Consider the following 20,183-nt stretch of genomic DNA (forward strand, 5'->3'; position numbering starts at 1 on the left):
ACATCTCTATAGTTTCATAACTAGAACAGATCAGCAAAGATTAGGGTAAAAATTCTTGACTTTATTTTACCACATATACCCAGTCCTGCCTCAACTATTTTCTGTAGCTAAAATAAGTTGGTCAATTCATGGGCCAATTACTTCTACTAATCTACGGAAGAGAGATTTTTTTTTTTTAAATATTATTTTTAGAGCTCTCATTAAAGAAAGAAAAGGAAGGAAAAAAGGTGTGTTTCATACTATAGAGACCAAGACACAATTTTGACAAGACTAACATGTTAGCAAAACTTCTGCTGCAACTTATGGTGCAAACCAATGCAGGAATATAAAACAGGAAAGCTCACCTTACAAGACTGTCTATATAGTCAACAACTTCAAAACGAAGCATTTCAAACTTTGTCAGTTTCTTAGACCGCCTTGATTCCTTCAACTCCAACAAGGTCTTTAAAAAAAAAAGTGGTGCATAAAACTACATGGGAGGTAGTTATTCTCTAGAGAACACAATCTATATGTTTAACATGTATAATTCATTTTTGCTGGCATGTCTTCACTGATGATGTTTGAAAGTGTGATCACACAGTTATTTTTATTTAGGCCAGTGTATTCAGTTCTCAAACTGGTAGGAGTTTGGGAAATTCAAAGAAATACGTGTTAGGTAGAATATGCAATTTACAAGTTAAATAAGAAGAAAACTCCTAATTTGCATTTTAAAATCTTAGTTTATGACAGATATTTTCTATAATTTTCTATGCTTCAGGTGGGCCTGACATACATAGTTGTTATTTACTCATTCATTTTTAAGAAGAATTACTTATGCACAACCTTTATGTAGAGCTCCAGCAAGCTGGGAAGAACTAACCATGGACAATTACATCTTAAACGAGATTCAGTTAAGGAACTAGTCAGTAAAGCCTACGCAGGCCTAACCTTCTGAAGATGATAAAGGTCTGTCTTCTTCTGGAGCTCCTTTTGTGATGATACGGACACATCTCGTTCTTGGAAAGCATCTGCTACTAGAACAAAACTAACGTTTGATATGTGGGGTAAACTTTTCCTGACTACCTATATAAATCCCCTAACCCAAGCAATCTGATACGTTCAGTTATTTGTTCACACAGACCCAAACACAGGCAGCTTTTGAGTCTTGCACCTTGTAAAAGATTGTTAAAAAAGGGCTCTTGCAGTGCAGCTTAACCAAGAGCAATTAAGTAACCAAAGCAATTCAGCCCTGAGCAACGATCCAGCATAAGCTTTGCACATCACTGGAACTCTGCCTACGTCACCCTAGGTCATACTCTCAATATTTGTAAATTGGACAGATTAGTACTAGATACTACTGATGCTTTAGGAGTGTTCAAAAAGCCACGTGCTGCATATTTTTTCCTTCTCGTGTGCAAAAAACCACTAAGAAATGAGTTCTCCCTTCCGTAACCCAGAAACTGCAACGAGAGCAGCAAACCAAAGGTGTGCTAAAGTATTTCATTGTCCAGTTTTATTCTGATCTTAATTTATAACAAAATTTTGTTTGCATAGCTATGTAGTTTGTTGATCAATTGCACTAATAATTAGTAATTTTTAGGTAAAAACAAAGAAACAAAAACTACAAAAGCACAATCAATGCCAGGATAAGTGATAACCAAAATCAAAACAAAAGGTAACAAGATTTCTTGCCTTACTCATGAAGATGGTAATAAGATGGACATTCCACCTACAGATCACAGATAAAGCTCCAATCAGCACTAACAATCATGATATATAAAAGCTTTTTGGTGACCTACATAGAATGAGTTGGTATTTTCCAGTGCCCTGTGGACATTTGTATTTGTGTTGAAGACTTAAAAACAGGGAACTTCCTCTCCTCACTACTACACCGATCTATTTTGAGATACTTTTTAATCAAATCCTTCAGCTCAAAACAGCCTGAACAGAAAGATACTTTGTTTCCTCGTGCTTCATGTTTTTATTTTTTCCAGTTCATTAAGCAGTTGGGAAGATGGACTTCGTTGTTGTTAAAAAAAAATAAAAAAATTTTGGACTATCCTTTCACTCTACAGGCTCTGTGGGAGACTTGGGACTTGGGTACATAACATTTCTGGCAGACTTCTGAAAACACTCGCTGAAGATCAACACAGTCACAGAAACATACAAGATGACGACACCTAACTCAGCAACCTATTCACGTGAAGTTTACCTTAACTTCCCCTTCTCACATTTTCATTATAGCTTAAATCTGCTTTGAAAACAAACTAAGATCATTCATGAATTCATTAGACCTTCTCTTCTTTAAAAAACATCTTCAAATCCTAACTGAAAATAAATACTGCCTTTTTTGTTTTATAGTTCTCCATGTCCCTGAATTCCCAGAGTTGTTCTTTTTTATTTATTCCCTCAAGGTAAAAATCCAACTACTTAAAGGCCCTTGGCTTCAATTCTTTTTTTCCAAACTAGATGAACCTTTAGGTTTTCCATCATAGATCAGAATCTTCAGTGGCATATATGGCTTTTTCGAAGTGATCATCTGTTTCCTGCATCACAGCCCTGCTATTACTACATCTATTCAAAAAAACATGGTACAGGAAAGAGCCAATTCTTCTAAACAAGCCTCAGTTAACCCTAGAGCATTACATGACTACTTAATATTAGACTGCATTTGGTGTTTTACTGCCTACTTGTCAAAATGCTGGGTGGCAACCACACTGATAATGAACTTCACTTAATATGCATAAAACAGACCAGATGATAACCACTTTGTCTTCAAAAGGGAATCATAGGGGAACCCTTCTCCATAGTTCAGGGGAAGCAACAAAATTCCTATTCCAGAAGAATGCTGAGATATGTGATATTTCTATTTCAGAAGGAATACAGCAGTTTCTGTTAACCTGCCTCTGAAAGATGGAGGGCTGCTACTCATTTGCCTTACTAAACTTTCAAATACGTCCTCTACCATGAACACTCAAATATATGGGCCTGACAAGTTACAGCACGTCAGCAGAGCCCTGACAACTGGCACTTCATGTCCTACCCCCTCTATGAATTTAACTGAAGGTGCAGGTGAAAGAACTTTATATACATCTGGATTAAGTACCACGTCATAAGGAAGTCTGCTCCTATTTATCTTTCAATATCTGGTTTTATTTGTTAAATGTTTTTAATGATTGCAACATCTGGTAAGAAGCTCAAAATAAACATACGACAGATTTAGTGAGCAATGCTTCCTGATCTGTCCAATTTCTTATCTTACATCATTCTTCTGTATTATAAAAAGCATGAACCACATACCAATAAAGAATAAAAGCATTTCCTAATTTTGTGTATGTATTTAAAAAAAACAATCCTGAAAAAATCTGATGGTTTGACACAATGACAGGAACCACCAGGGAAAATTATACCCGTTGGTTAGACTATAAAACAGCTTTAATATAATCTGCAATGGAATGTATGATGGTACACACCCACCTTCTAGTTTCTGAAACTGGGTCAAGAACTCCTTCAACTTCTCTAGTGTCTTATCAAACTCCTTTCCAGAAGATGACACAAAAATTTCCACACATTGTTGAAGCATGGTTACCAAATCAGACTTATTCAACATTCTAAAAGACACAATTGTTGGCTGAAGTTGAAACGCAGAATGATGAAACAACTTTCAATGTTCTCAGTTGAAGAAAAAAAACAAAAAATAATTTGAAAAACTCATTTTAAAAGAGAAAAGCTCCAAGATTTCAAGCATTCCGTCTTGCAGTATAGTCAAATTTTTTCCTTGCTGTCATTAACAGAAAGAAACAAATCAACTTGGATAGATGTCTCCTCCACATTTTCCTGCAGAACTGACAGTGAAAGCTTTTCTGATAATCTATGAGTCAGATTAAAAAAAAAAAAGTATGGTAGGGTTCATAACTCATGCCCAAGAATGGTAAATGAAATGGTAAGAGGAAAAATAATCAGATTAGTGTGTATTCACACATCCACAAAATCCATTATTCTCTGTGATTCAGAAGGATTCTCAAACAAAATCCAAATTGCTGTTTTCTGTATTTGTTATAAACCTAACTACCACTAGAATACCAGAATCATTTAGGTTGGAAGGGACCTCTTGAGATCATCTAGTCAAACCTCCAGCCTAGCATTTACTTTTAATTATATGTTAGGGTGTTTTATAAATGTCACCAAGCACTGCTCAGTCTCAGAATCTTAATTTAAAAGATATCAAAGCAAATCCTTGCAAATATCCATAAATGAAATCCAGAATTACAGTCATTGCATCAAGCCAGTACCATTACGCATGCATGTAACTTTTTTTATGGAGTGTGAGAGGTTCCCATTGCTAAACACTCTGGTTCTGAACAATCACACATTTGTAATACCCACTGTTACTAAGAGCCCTTCCCAGTCTATTGTGTTTTTGCTTTGTCTTATACAAGACAAAGATGCTAATACAAAACAAAGGTGTTAACAATTTAAGGATTTTAGAAGATACAAAAACCAGAAATACACAAAAAAGGGAGTATGACAAAAGAATGAAATGATGGTGATCAGTGTGTCGGGCAGCGGGTCTCTGTAGCAGCTACCGCAAGGTTGACTAAGAGAGATTTAAGGAAGAAATTAGAAGAGGCTGGGAAAGCTTTATGGATGTCTGGAGGGGGAATTGCAATTTGAGCTCTAGTTTTTAACTGGCAGTTGACTCTAAATGCTTGTAAAGCCTAGGATTTGAAACTGCAGTTTATCTGATTCAGGGTTATGCATTTTTGCAAGTCAGGTGTTGCCTTCAGATACGCTTGTTTAGTACAGAAAAGCATAAGGAGTTAACAACAGAAAGGGTGACTCTGACGACACAAAAAGCTAGAAAAACATTTTGAAACAGCCTTGTAGAATATCATGGATAAACAAGATAGCCTCCTTCCAGGCCAGACAAAACACTGCAATAATTAAACACCTAAGATGGAGAGCGGATAACCAGATTTGGAGATCTGTGAATGGCAAAGAACAAATTTATTTTAGTAATATTACTCAAAAAGAAGCTGCAAGTGCTAGAAAAACTTATTTACGACAACAATGGGATTATATGGCCCAAAGAACAGACAAGAGGATGGTTATCAAGTATCTGGAAACAGCAAAGGATCCTTTTCAACATTTTAGGCTTGAGATTACTGCAAGGTACACCAGGTATCACAGAGTAGTAGGGTTAAGATTTTAATTTGGCTAGGAGACAGGCTTAAAGCAGAGATCTTCAAGATCTCAGATCACCCAAAGACAGTAAATAAATCTGTCTCTGATTATTCAGAGACAAGTTATGAAAGAGAAGAAAGGAAGCTAGGATGAAGTCCATAAAAACTTCTGAATGCTGAAGTAGGGAATCATCTGAAGAAGTGATGACAGAGATTGGTCAACAACAAAATGATGACAGTCACGGAGGGACAGGACTGTGATAAGCAGTATGTGATGAATAGCATCAATGATTAGAGACAAAAACAGAGTACAGTATCTAGACAGAAGGCAATAGGTCAGACAGTCCTCAAAGTTTGGCCACCTAAAAGCTTGACCAAATGTCCCAGCCAGTTAGCTCTCCATAACCAATGAAGTGAGACACACTCCAACATCTTATCTCTCTTCTGACTGGATTAATCCAACATGAACTAAAACTCACACACTCTTCCTGTCTCCCCATGATATTTTTTAGACTATAGATTTTATTTATTTTTTAGATATAGACTAGATTAAAGTAGAATAACTACTGTCTAGATTGCTAAAGTTAGATCACCTGAAACACCATGTTTAGGAAGAGCACTCTTAGCAGAAAGGATAAAAGCCAGTACAATGAAAGGCTGAAGCAGAGAAACAAACAAACAACCACAAAAGAAACTCAATGCAACAACTGAAAACCCCATATTCAAACATAATTCATGAAGGGCAAAAGAGAGACTTTGTTACAATTCGAGAAATAAGCTGATCAAAAGCTTCTCTATTTTCTACTTTCTAAATGCAAGGAAAAAAAAAAAAAAAAAAGATGGACTCCAGAAAAACATTGAAAAGAAGCATAAGGGATGGTAAAGGGTGAATATAAGGATATCAACAGGTGATGTGGCCCCTGGAAAGGCAGAGATATTAAGGAACAGTGAGTAACTTCCACGTCTGAGCAAAGGGGAAAAAAAAAGAAGATTGCAAGTAGAAGGGAAAGATCATATTTTATCATTTTCTTCTAAAAGACTGAAGCAAGACTCTATGTAGAAAAAGCAGACAAGAGGAAGTATGTGTAAAATGGAAAAGAGAATTAAAGAGAAAGTTAAAAGCTGAAAAAATTATAATCACAGCTAGAATCTCAAGTATTTGAAGGAATCACGTTGAAGGAGTTTTATTAGAAAAATTACAGAATTCCTATCTAAAAAAAAAAAAAAAGAAGAAGAATTATCTGTGAAAAGAATGACCGTGATCACTGTATTTCTATCAGAAGCTCCCACGGTGGAAGCCAGGGCCAGAGAAGAAACAGGAGGGAGATGAACAGATAAGAATGAAGGGAGAGCAAGCCAAAGCCAGGATCTAATGGCAGCATCAACTTTGAGATCGGAGAAGAGGCAGATGAATTCAGAGTTGAAGAAAGCAAATTAAACATAGGAAGAGAAAAAGGAGAGGAAAAATGGCCAAGAGTTGTTAAAGATGACAGAACAGACAGTACAGGAAAGCAAAATGGCACATTTGTGGGCAAGGGTTGACAGGTGATTGAGTGCTGTCAAGATTCAGGACAGTGAGAGAAGGATTAAGAAGGAAAGACCGTAGAATGACAAATCAAGCATATAATCCTTTCAAAGGGATGAGGGTAAATAACATAGTGTGGTGGCAACACATAAGAACCACTCAGTATGGCAAAGCTACAGTTTGAAGAGTATGTTTCTTTGTCTACATGAGCCCAGAAAGTTATCCTCCACCCACCGCTGACATGGTTTTTCTATGCAATTTTACTGTCAGACACATCAAACCTCACAAGCTCAGAGGCTCTTGAAGAGGCAGTTATGTTAATGGTGTTGCATCGGCTCTTTGTGAGACAGAACCAAGGTATTATTTGAATGAATGCAGCTATCAGGAAACAGCCACTTGCCGTGATAAAGTATGTTTAAAAGTCTGTAGCTGCCACATTGCAATTGAAGGGTTTTCTATTAAGAAAGTTTGCTTAGATGACTTTTCCATTTTAAACGCTGGCAGACAACACAAGTGTAGGCTCTCCTAAAGTCCTAAGCTTGCAATAACAGAAAATTAACTCAGCCCCTGTACAAACTGTTAGACAAAGGAGGCAGGGGGAAATCAGTAAAATAAAAAAATAAGAAAGGCCTCAGCTACTCACTTGGAACAGATTCTAATTCTCACAACGGATTAAAATTTAGGCCAACTAAAACTAATAATTTGGTTGATAATATCTAACGCAATCATACTTTAAAAGACAAAACCCAACTGATGTTCTCATTCACACACAGTAATCTCAGTGGTTTCAACATAACTACTCAGGGCATGAGAGATATTAGAACGTGGTTGAGCTTCATGAAAAACAGTAGAAAGACAAAATGAAAAGAGCAGTCAATTATACTTGCAAACAATCCTACAACTAGCTGCAAACAGTTAATATCCTCAGCTTTAAGTTCCAGAATAACTGATGACTGATATTCTCCATGTGTGCAGTGGTATTAAAACAAAATGGGGAAAAAAAATAATAATCACCTTGCTAGCTGAAGAGATGACTCATACTCCTCCGTCTCCCACACTTGGTTTTCCAAACATGCACAGTGCAGCTCCCTGATCTGTTACGCAGAAGGTGAAGAAAGGATGAAGTGTTTTACAAACAAAGTAACACGGAACTCTTACAAGAAGCTTTTCAAAGTAATATGTAATTCCTTTGCAGCTTGTCTTCCAGACATGCAGAATGATTGCAAAAGAAATGAGAGCATTTAGTGTCTTGCAGAACTAAGCTCCTAGTATTGCTGGAGTCTGCGTGTTGCTCTGCACCAGGTTTCAAACAACTAACATTCAAATGCAGAGAACAAAGAGGAACTCTAATCAAATGTCCCAGCTAAAACATCTGTTTATTTGCTAATACTGGGACAGTTCATACTGATTTTGTAGTTAGGGACAGATTCTAATAACAGTGTGGAATACATTGAGAACTGACAGACAAGTGCACATGCACAGAGTATACTGCTCTTCTAATGGAGAAGAAATTACTTTGCATGAGAAGGTGGATTTAATGACATTAGAGCAATATGGCTAGTAAAAGCAATTATCACTGTTCCCTTACTATCATTTTATTCTGTACAGAAGATTGCTAAAACTCAATCTCTTCATCTGACTACCAAACTAATAGGTGGTAGAAGAATATACATTGTGTGCAATGCATGCAAATAATCCCGTATGTGGGAAAGTCAATGTGTGGATTCTGTGCATCTGCCTCCTCCTGGAAACCATTTCCTGTTGACTGACGAGGTATCATCCATGCCATGAAACAAACCACATGCTGTTGCCCCCTCCCCATAGTAAGAAAGCATCTGTCTCCATTTTAAGAAGTAGGGGGCAAAGCAGCAGAATAGTAAACAAAGAGAAAGAATAAATACTTATTCAGATGTCACACTTTGAAACAAAAAAAAAAACAACAGGCATGTTTCACTAAAATGGAATAACAGTACGTCACCTGCTTGCCCAAAGGATATTTTGGAAGAGAAGATGTGAAAACGTGAAGACATCTCAGAACTAAGACATAATTTTCATGATAAACATGCAAGTCCTCCAGCAACTTCTGTATTATTTCCTGTAGTGACAGAATAATTGTTTTATAAGTCATTCTGACATCCGTTTATTTAAAATTCCCATAAGGTACTTCAAATGACTCTGAAGTTTTGACACTGTGGTGTGCTACGATTTAAATCACCAGTGTTAAATTAAGACCACTATGCAAGAAAGCTGTATTTCAACAGTTCACTGGAATCACGTTACATATTGTTAACTGTACTTTCTTCATCCATCTGACTGGGGAATTGTTATTGATTAACATTATTATTTTACCATTTGCAACTGTATTTAGCCTTTAGATTTGGTATCTCATCTCACAAAAACAAGACTATTCAGTATACCTTCAATACACAAAGAGAAATTATATAGCTTCTTTTACTCAAATCCTTATTATTTGCACTTTTATATCACAAATGCATATAAAATTTATTTCTTATATTGTGGGTGGCTGCTTATTAGTCAGGTATATGTAAAGAGACCAGTTCACAGAAAAATAAAGAAATATGCAGTTGCTGCTCCTATGTGCTCTTAATTTGATTTCTGTTTATTCATAGACTGAGAACTGCAGAAAAAAAATATAAAATAATGTATTAGGAAAAAGAAATTATTAACTGCTGGTACTGAATTTACTGGACAGCATCTCATCACTGGCCTCCCATGGAAGCATATGTAACACTTTTGGAAAACCACACTCAAAATTTCTGGTAGCTGTATTAAAATACTTCGGGGTCATTACATTTAAGTTTGTGAATCATAAGATTTTCTCTCACCTGTCTTCAGTCAAAGATAAAGAAGAAAAAAATCACAGGATTCTCTACATATTTTATTGCCATTTTACTGAACTCTGAGCACACTATTTCAAATGGAATGAGAAAAATAGAACAGGTCACTGAAGCTCTCTAAAGTTAAACTGAAACAAAGGGTATAAAAGATTTAATAAAAAAAAAGCAAAACGTTATCTGCAGACGATATAAGGAAGTATTGACATGTGGAAAGATTAATTATCATACTGCAAAGACTGAAAGTAAGACACTTGGTGCTGCAGAGAGCTTTCCGATGTTAAAAAGTTTGAGATGATTAAAAACATTTCTCACCTTAAATTTTAATAGATAAAATTCTATGGGTCACTGATATAACAATTGTTTAAATGACTTCTAAGACCTTGGAATTTGTATTTTAAAATTTTACACACAGGTTTGTATTTTAATTCTAAGCAGGATCGTTAAAAAAAAATTTATCCCCACCATAAAAAAAAAGCTGAGAGAAGAAAACAAGTTCTCGCTAATGCTGCTACATCAATCTTATTCCCCCAAACCCAGGGCAATATAGCACCTGTATTTCCCTCATCTTGTTTCCCAGCGCAAGAATGATGTAGTTAGTATACATAAATAACATGCAGTAGGACTATGTATTTTGCCAAATAACGGAGTGGAAATGCATATCTTCATTTAGAAGAGTTTGAAAAGATTATTAGAAACTATGCAGTGTTATTTCCATAAATACAGATACCCACATTCACATAATTTCAAATGGAATTTGCCATGAAAACTTTCAGAACTGAACTGCAAGTAATTAGGATGTAAAACTGCTTTCAAAACTGATTATTCTAAATAGGTGGAACTCTTACCATAGTCATTAAAAAAAAGTGGTAACAACATGGAATATAAATTGCAGCTGACAAAGGGTATTGCAGATTTAGGTGCTAAACTTGAACAGCAAGTTTACCTGGTCCTGAACAGTAAATTTATATGAAGCAGTACCATAGTGACTTTGAAAGTGTTTCTAAAGTTCGGAATGATATTGTAGATTAGTACGACATACAGAATAAACAGCACCTCATCAGTGCAGCAGTAGGGCCTTTTCTCCCCAAGTAGACTACACTGCCAGCTTGGCAATGCAACAGCAGCCCCACCCCTACTGCAGGGATTAGAACAAGTGCCTTCAATTAAAATTTGTCAGAAGCATCGTATGCACATAAGCACAAGAATCCTGGCTTTCCCAAACTTACAGGGTGAGGCTTATGAAATAAAGGGTATATTATTAAACATAGAAAATTAAAAAAAAATAATGTTTAAGCTGACAAGTATTCAGCTTTCAAAGTCTCAGCTGCTCATTCCCACTCCTTCCCTCCTCCTATTGTTTCGACAGAAGCATTTATGCATCTGCAGAGTGAACTCCATTGGGGAAAATCATTCTGCAGAAACAACCCAGTAAAAAAAAAAAATCCCATGTCTTGTATTTTTATTTTTTTTTTGGTCAAGTTACCTTAACAATATTGTTTCTCTGATTACACTTATTGCACAGCCACACAAGTAGTTGTGCTGGCACATCTGCTGAGATGTGAATAAACAGCAAGGGAATAACAGTAGCTTAAGCTATTTTTGCCACTGAAGACTATGGATCATAAAATCATGTATAAATCACATCCTGCCTTGACTAATATAATAGCACTGCACTTGCAAACTTGCCTGCTACCAGCCTCTCTTCCAGCCATTGGCATTGTTCTTCACACTTGGCAAGTCCTTACAGACCAGGAAGCTCTGCTAGGATAAATTGCTTTATCTCTAGCAGTACCATTTGCCTTACAGGTTAACTATATTTGTGATGAAGCGTTAGGAGAAACCCTTTACTCTCAGCAATGCTTCTACTGGGAGTGGTTCAACTGGTGAAAATAACCAACAGATCTTTGTTGGTGAATTCCTAAAGGGCTCACATAGTAGTAGCCTGAGCTTAATCACTTGACAAACCTTCAGATAAACATGTAACATAAATTAAAGTCTTAATCCTATATGACATCTAGTGTGAACGTGTGCCTTGGGACCCAGACTGCCCTACCGAGTTCGATCAGAAAGTACGCAGAGGGTATGGAGCATTAAGAGCTTATGAAATAACCTCCAAGATTACTTGCTCATTATTCAAACACTTCACTGACTTTCCAAGAAAGTCAGTCTGAGTAAGCATTAAAAGGCCAGACCATAAGTAACCTTGCAACCTTCTTTTTAAGCAGTTATATTTCTAGACATAGCTAAAAATTAATGAAAGAAAAGTCAAGCAGATTTGTATAAAGGTATAACTATCAAATCTAGAGATTTGGAATTCTGACCTGCCGATCCTAATTTTCCATTACTGGACATGACGCACAGTATGTACTGTATGAAAGACATTATATAGAACTATACATCCTAGTCTTGTATTTTATTATGCTTCAGAAACTAATATATCGGGAAAGTTATTTTTGCTCTCCAAAGACATTCTTATAATTTTACCTTCAAGTAGCTGTCTGTTGTCAGCAGTGCAATCTGTTTCTCTGATGCTTGACTTTCCACATACCTGATGGCAAGAAAAACCAAACCCATAAAAATTACAAAGTGTGATTAAAGATTATAGGGTTAAAAAAATTCAAAAAGTTTATGCTGCTACAAGGATTTCTTTGGAAAGATTCAAAAAGGGACAGTTAAATCGAGCAAATTGAAAGGCCACTCCAAAACCCTAGAGATCATGTTCCAAGTCAGTTTAACAAGTTCAAAAGTGATTTATAGTTATTTGTCATAACAGCTTGTTTCTGTATTAAGAACAAGAGGAAAAAAAAATTCAAGTGATTACACATCACAGAAGCTGTACTGTCTAGACTAGAAGATTAAGGATTCCTGAAATTATTTAGAACTGTCTCCTTTTGATCGATTTACCTTTGCTATAGAAACATATGAACTAGTGATTTGCAGTTTTCAGATTCCTTTTATCTTTTTTAAAGCTAAGTAAAAGATTGTCCAAAAATTTATTTCCCCTTTTACCTTCTAAAAGAGGGCAGCCTTCGAATGTTTTCACACTGATTGTGTGATAAAGAATTTACTCTCTTCTTAGCATCTACCAGTTGGCAACACAGTATACTAAGAGGCTGGGAATAGAAGTGCTCCACAATACAGAGCTGAAAAACAAAGCAAGAACCAGTGATGTTAATAAAATTCATCCTCCCTCCTTTTAATGCTTTCTTATTACTGCAGTGCATACAGTACAATCGTATTAATGGCATTCCTTTAAAAAAATTCATTACCGTTCATAAATATTGCATAGGTCACTACAGGACACTGATTATTCCGTTTTAAATACAGTCACATAATTACCTTTTTTGCTGTATGCGCTACCCATATTCAGTACCTCATCTTTCCCCACTCTTACATAATGATAACTGTAGCTTTTCAAATATTTTCTATTCGCTTATGTGAATTAATGTATTCTTTAGGCTACAAATTCAGCTCCAATGCTCACAAATAACAAACAGTGTATGTAAAGATATGAAAAGAAACTACTGTAGAGAAGCAAAGTTATCACACGTCCTAATTTCAGTTTCTGTTTCACATACACCACACTGCTAAGCTCTTACAATGCCTATGTAAAAATGCGCTTTATCACCAATTTCAGCTGCACTAAAAGTTTGTAGCATCAGGGCCTTGCAGAATAGTAGCAAATACTCATCACATCTATTGCTAAAAACAAAACAAAACTCCAATCAGACAGACTATCTCACTAAAAACTTTTAAAACATAAAAACTGTCAAAGGGGAAAGACACTTCCTGTTAGAAAAGTTAACATCACTCCTAGACATAATGGTGATCCCTTGTATCTATCAGTTAGGAAATCTGATATGAAATTGCTTCATCCTTGAACACTTTTAATGCACAAGGACAAGCAATATACTGTCAGGGCTGGGATTTGTATTTTTGTATCGGGACAATGGGGAATAATTAAATCCTGGTGACTCTTCCAAATAAGAGGAGCTGAAACCTATGAAAGCACATGGAGGCCCGTCTGTAGAAAGAGGCACTACAGCCAGGTTATTTATCCTGGATACACGTAATCATTGAATCTTAGATATCAAAGAATCTGAGACACTTTAATGGTATGACTCCAAAAGGGCATGTTTTACTAACAGGTTCGCTCGTGGAACCAGGCAAGAAAGAAACCATTTCACAATCCTGCACTAAAACAAATTACAGGGACTGCCAAATTCTTCGGAGAATTCTTGTCTGCAATCCACAAAAGCAACAAAGAGGCTCAGACACAGAAATACATCTAGATATGAAGAACTATACAAGCAAATAAAGATATAATTATCATACTCTGTATAGGCTATCTTTGGAAACCTTGAAGTCTTCCACTTTGTCTCCTGAAAGGGTAAACATGAGTCCTACATTGCTGCACAGCTGGTTGGAACACAAGCACCACCCACTCTCAGGCACAAAGTAAGTGACCCTATAGCTCCTATTTCCCTGAAAAGGTAAGAAGTGTGCATCCAGAAGCTGTGCCAGAAGAGTTCAAGTGGGGAAGAGACACTGCTGTAGCCTACTCACACCATGACAAACCAGAGTACAAGGACCTGGTACAGAGGATCAGAGACCTGACAGGGGTGTTAGAAGATACAAATTAATCTATAGCAAAACACAGGTGTCTCTACCCACTAAGGCAGGTTACCCTTTTAAATGTAACCTTTAAATATTTTTTTTTTTTGTGGCGGAATAAGCTTTTACATGCTTCTTCATACCCGTCCTACAACCTTATCAGTTAAGGTTTTAACTTTAAAACACCCACCTGTTCTCAGAACCAATCTGTTTCCAAAGGACATTTTTGCATCCAATTCAGTGACAGCAAGATTAGGACCTAAGAAATCTTTCAGTGCATAGTAATTACCCGTTGTTTTCACAACCATAATTTGAGTTCTTGTTATCATTGCCTACCTGAAATCCTTTGATAAAATTCTGGACAGAAAAATCATGGTACAAGAATATGTTGATGAGAACCTGCAGAACTTTCTCGCCCAGTTTAAAGGGGAACCGGGCTGTCAGAAGCAGCTAAGGGAGACAAAAAAGAAAAATAGCCATAGCAGAAATTCTCTCCTGAATTCAACTCAGCAAAATTTATACATACAATCTGATACAACTCTCAGTATGTGTGAGCATTCAACTAAACAAGATACTAAATACACTGCCGACTTGTAAAGACAGTATTTCTACTAAAATACCCACACAAAAACTGATTTTCAGTTTATTATTTCACCACATTTTTGTAAGTACCTTTTAGTAATATGCAATGTTTGAAGTTAGTTTTGCTTAACATTATTTTTGTATTTATTTTTAAAATTACAAACAACAGAACAGAGATTGCTGTAACAACCAGGGATACCACTACTTTCAGCACATGTAACAGCGATTCTGGAAATCCTGCACAAAGTGGTGTACTGCCCATTTGGATAACTGCTGATTTTTTGACAGGCAGCAAAATTCTGAATATTTTTATGTTTAAAGATATCTTATTCCGGAACAAAGTAAAAGTCAAATCAAAGCACTACTTTAATGAAGAGGTGGGAATATCAAAGTGTAATTGACAAAATATGTATGCACAGGTGCCAGTGCAAATTAAAGATGAAAGCAGGTGTGTGAGTGTGTCTCAATGCGAGAAGGAAGCTCTCGGTATTAAGCTACTCTGCAGCCATGAGTAGAAATATCCAAAATCCACAGCTCTCAGGAACAGATTCTATTTCAAAAGCTTCAGACAAACCTACTTTTAAAGGCCACATATGTACACTGTGCTTGAATACACACACACTCCTATTCAGAAAGGCAATTACCTTGTCAATTATAGTAGACAGGTGCTCCTTAGAGGAAAGGGACTGGAAAAGCTCTATGCACAGCAGAGAGGAAACAGAATGGGGAAGTAAGCTGTGGATAATCATTGGAGATGTGGCGATTCCAAAAATCAGTACTAGAGGGAATTCACGGATATGCTGACTAGATCATGGGGGAAGGGAGAAAAAAAACAAACCATAATAGTTACATTATAGAAAATCATGAAACAAATGCATTATATTCCTACTACAACACTGAGCTTAAATGCAGAAAGGGGTAAGCTAAAATATTAGTTGCCAGTAAACCAAAAGAGTTCTAATGTGGAATAAAACAAAAAAGAAAGGAAGCTATTTAAAGCCCTAAAGTAGAAATGCAAATTAAATTATGTTTTAGGATTGAAACTTCAGGAAGTGGCATAAAAAGCATCTTTTCAATTAGGGTGTTGTACTGGTCCCATCTTCCAGAAACGTTATACTCAGAGAAGTAAATCTTATAATTTTTTTTTTTTCCAAAGAAATAGAGAGAAAATAGGAAGACACGCTAAACAGCTAACAGTCTCAAAACAATTTACAAATTTTACACTATTTAATAAATTTAAAATAAATATGAAATAAAATATGTTTATGAAATAAAATATGAAAAATATTAAAATAAATATGTTCCCATTATACTTAAAAAAAAAAAAGAATTCCAACTTCTTCAGATTCAGTCTTCCTCTTCAGCTAATTTTTTAGTATATGCTTTGAGAATGGATAACCAGGACTGAACGCCATATTTCTTGTGAACAGCATACAAATTATAAAAAATGTGGTGGTTTTAGTATTATTTCATCATTATTTTCCATTTTTTATTAGTTTCAAGGAGATACAAATTCTGCTATCTTAAATATCTCTAGGTTAAAACTGATGATTTATTCCTTTCCTCTGTTTTCACCACAGCAACTTTTTGACCTTTGTGTCTTAATTGTTATCACATAATTCTTTTATTTCTTTAACTCCCCAAAAGTCATTGCTAGAGACTTAAACATATAATCAATAAAATTGATATATTACTGTCCAGTGTTGATAACCTAAAGAATATTGGAGAGAAATTGAATCTTGTGATTAACAAATTAGAAAAACCTCTCACTCTTATTAAACATGTTTAAGACTGAAATGGAGACGATAAATCCAATCTCTACAATTATCCCAAAGATCTTTTTCAAACAATTATGCAGTCCTGCTGAGCTTCTATTTTACCCATCTTCTACCCTACTTTAATCAAGACAATCTTTAATTATAAGATGATTTGAATCCTCTAAACCCTTTTTTTCCTGAAGAGACACACAGCCTATGAAAAAAGTGTCTTTGCAAATAGCAGACTGATAGACCTGAACTGCACTTCATCTACTTTCCACATGCTCATAATTAGGCATTTATGCTTGCCACAAAAGTAAAATAAAACACAACACTTAAAAAAAAAAATCAAAATCTCATTTTCCCCTGCCTTACACCCTAGTAAGTGTGCATTTCTGATTTTACTTCTTGAAGTGTTCCCCAGAGAACCCATCTGCCAGACCTGAAATAGAAAAATATTTTTATTGTGGGTGTCTCAGCAAGTGAAATTGTCTAGCCTTGTTTAGAGGTAATGTCAGATATGCACGCTACAGCTGAATTAATTGTACAACTGCAGTCCCAATTCTGTTACAACTGTAGTTTCAACCTGGGGACTTAGTGCAAGATGCTCTTTTGGAGAGCAGGATGGGGTTTTGATTAGAATGCATGAGATGATATTAAGGAAGACAGGTTAAGGAAGGACAGAAGCACAGGAGCACCTGAAGTAGTCAGCTACTCATTACAGATCCTGTAAAACACTAAGAAATTCTCTGGGCAGTTTTATATAGTCCTATTAGTAAGCTAGTGACCTTTAAGCAGCATTACATCACTTGTCATACAAAAAATATACTCTGAAAACAATTTTAAAAGTCTACAGAAGAAAGATCTAGGCATCTTAAAAAAATCAGTTTCACAATCACAGATTCTTTAATAACTAGTACCAATAAATCTTCTCATGTAAAGAATTGAATCAGCCACTCAATAACTCAATCTAGCCCTTAGGTATGCTGGTTCAGAGTCCCAAGGTAGCTTTAGGATAATTTATCCCCAAAACCTAGCAAATAGGTTTTTGATCAATCACTTCTGCAAAGAAGCAGCATCAATATTTGATTCCAACTCTCCCTGGCCTCGTTGTTCCACTTCAAAAGAGCTGCAAATAGAAAATGGGTAAAGAAGTGGAGAACTAAACTTCAGTTCACGTTACCTGCTGATGACTATGAAGTCTTGAAGTACTTTTGTGGTGAAACTTTCCATGTCTTTGAATATAACTACAACTGGAGGAGACTGCCAGTGTCTAGAAGAGGAAGTTCTTTTTTTTCTTGGAGTTTCAGAATCTGTTTTCTTTAAAGCCATTCATTATGCATTAATAAACAGAAGACAAGAAAATAAAAAGATTGAATCACGTCTATGATATTAGAATGCTCCAGAGTGACATGACTGACTTTTTGCTACAGTTGTATTTATTATTAGCATCTAGGATTGGAATTTTTCTTCTGTTTGGCACAGATGGAAGTATAAACGAATTTTTAAAATCCACATTCCAACAAAGACAAAAATAGCTCTGTGGGACAGAACTGGTGAAATTCTACTGCGATTGAGGGAGAAGATTTGAGTTGTGTACATAGCGTTGCCCTTTTCCTATATCTTTACCCAGTAATAAAAAAAGTATGTACTTATTAAACTTATTTAACGCACTGCTCTGATGAAGTCATCATAAAGTCAGTTCTAACTTCTATTCGTGACAGAAACAAAACTTAAAACTTCATTAGCTTTATCAAATACAAAGATACAAAAACATTTTGAGAGTGATTTTCTCACTGGTTGTCTACTTAGTGCGGGCTGCAGGTGAAATAATGGCATATTAGCACAATACGGTGCCTTTCCCCTGGATGGCTGTTCGTTCTTAAAGTTTTGTTTTAATAAACAAAATATCTCAGCACTCCTGGGAGAAAAGCATCTGGCATGAAATTGATACTGCATTTTAAGCTTCTAGATCCCAATTAAACATATGATAAAAATAGTACTTTATGTTTGTTTTTCAGAATTCTGACAGCCATACCTCATCAGAAACTAACTCCACGTTTGTTATGTGTTACAAATTTATATTCAAATCACCTCAATCTCAGTTAATTCTTAGTATTAAATGAAAAGCTAACCTTTGGCTTTTTTTCCACTACGGCACAGAAATTTAAGTTATTCAATTTATTTTTTAAAACCGTCTAAAGGTCAGGCATTTTTATAAATTGATGATACAAAAAAAAAATAGAATCATACCTTTGTTACACTCTCATACCAGTTGATAAGAGAAGACATCGAACAACGTATTCTGTTCTGCGAAACCTGCACATTGTCCTCATCTTCCAACGAGTCCACATCTATATAGCAGTTCATCAGCTGCCCCATCAGCTTTTGCATCAGATTTTTTATGCCTTCACAACACATTTTTAGACACACAGTAAAGACATTTGGTTATTTGGAAACACTTCTCCAACTCATACTCTAAAAAATTACCCTAAGTTATCAGTTATTATTTTTCACTTTTCTAAATTATTCTCCTTCGCTCTCCAGAATGCATACCTCATGCTCCAGAAAGCTTGAAAGTATTCATGATATGCATGTTGTTAATGCAATAAAAATTGTCCTATTAATTTGCCTAGATAGCAACAATTCAGGTTAAGATGTTAGCCCTGCCTGTTTCCTGAACTGCAGCCACATGCTATTAGCGCAACCTAAAAATAAATAGGACAGCCAATCCAGACCTGGGGATGCTGCCACAAGTGATTTTAATCTTTTTACTTAAAAAATAAAAAAGGAGTAAGGAGAGTGGGACAAAGTTTTATTCTACCCATTCCCTCACTGCAATAATGTGATGTAAGCATTTAAAGAATGGAATGCATACAGACACTGTCCATTTAAACATGAGGAAAACCAAACTGCAACATCAACATGCAATACACTAAGCAGCACGCTCTGGACATTTATGCTAGAACTAAGTAGTGTTTCAATCTTCAGTGTTTTAAGCAAAACTGAATACCTCTTAAAATACAGCAGGCATTACTGCTATGTTAACAAGGGACTGAGCAAGTCCTTAGAAAGTCTTCAAGATACCTCCATCCCATTATTCTTACATTTGGGAACAAAAGCTAGAACTTCTAGTTAACTGACAACTTACTCAAATGAAGAAGCAAAGCTACTGAAGTATTTACCTGGACAATCTTTGGCTTCCAGCAAGGCTATATAAGGAGTAATGTTATTCTGAAGGACTTCTGAGAGACTTCTAAAAGTCAAGTCATGATCTGTAACATTTACACCTAGAAGACAGACAAATTTTAAGGGCATTTCTGCTGTGATTTGTGACCACAATAATTGAACAATAAACTGAACAGCAGACAAAACCCAGAAGATATCTCATATATTCAAGAAAGGAATGAAAAGCATCATATCACCTACGAGGAAAGATGAAAAACTAGCACAAAATTAAACATACATGTTAATACTAGCTGATTGAAAGAAACAGGGAATCACTGCAAAGACCCCTCATTTAGTTTGGCTTGGCTTTTTTTGTATTTTTTTTTTAAAAGAAAGATTTCTCAAGGGTGCAAACCTGCAAGGAGCAGGATTGGTTTTCTAACATCCCTGTTCCTCATACCCTCAGAAGCCACCCACAGTCATCTAAGGCCTGCAGACAAGGAGATGAAATTCACCT

The 20,183-nt window shown here is 35.8% G+C and overlaps 1 protein-coding gene across 2 annotated transcripts in view; it reads right to left on the minus strand.

Moving 5' to 3' along the window:
- The window catches only part of ORC3 (origin recognition complex subunit 3), a 38,804-nt gene that overhangs the window by 8,271 nt on the left and 10,350 nt on the right, over window positions 1–20,183 (minus strand). For both annotated transcript variants that reach the window (XM_063330021.1, XM_063330020.1), the window contains 12 exons: window positions 19,684–19,788; window positions 18,752–18,906; window positions 17,682–17,818; window positions 15,386–15,545; window positions 14,496–14,609; window positions 12,555–12,688; window positions 12,030–12,093; window positions 8,666–8,782; window positions 7,702–7,781; window positions 3,457–3,590; window positions 928–1,010; window positions 345–442 (listed from right to left, as the gene is read on the minus strand). In XM_063330021.1, the coding sequence (XP_063186091.1) occupies window positions 345–442; window positions 928–1,010; window positions 3,457–3,590; window positions 7,702–7,781; window positions 8,666–8,782; window positions 12,030–12,093; window positions 12,555–12,688; window positions 14,496–14,609; window positions 15,386–15,545; window positions 17,682–17,818; window positions 18,752–18,906; window positions 19,684–19,788 (1,381 nt within the window). The remainder of the gene's footprint in view (window positions 1–344; window positions 443–927; window positions 1,011–3,456; window positions 3,591–7,701; window positions 7,782–8,665; window positions 8,783–12,029; window positions 12,094–12,554; window positions 12,689–14,495; window positions 14,610–15,385; window positions 15,546–17,681; window positions 17,819–18,751; window positions 18,907–19,683; window positions 19,789–20,183) is intronic.

This window comes from Chroicocephalus ridibundus, chromosome 3 (assembly GCF_963924245.1).
Source record: "Chroicocephalus ridibundus chromosome 3, bChrRid1.1, whole genome shotgun sequence".
Lineage (NCBI taxonomy): Eukaryota > Metazoa > Chordata > Aves > Charadriiformes > Laridae > Chroicocephalus > Chroicocephalus ridibundus.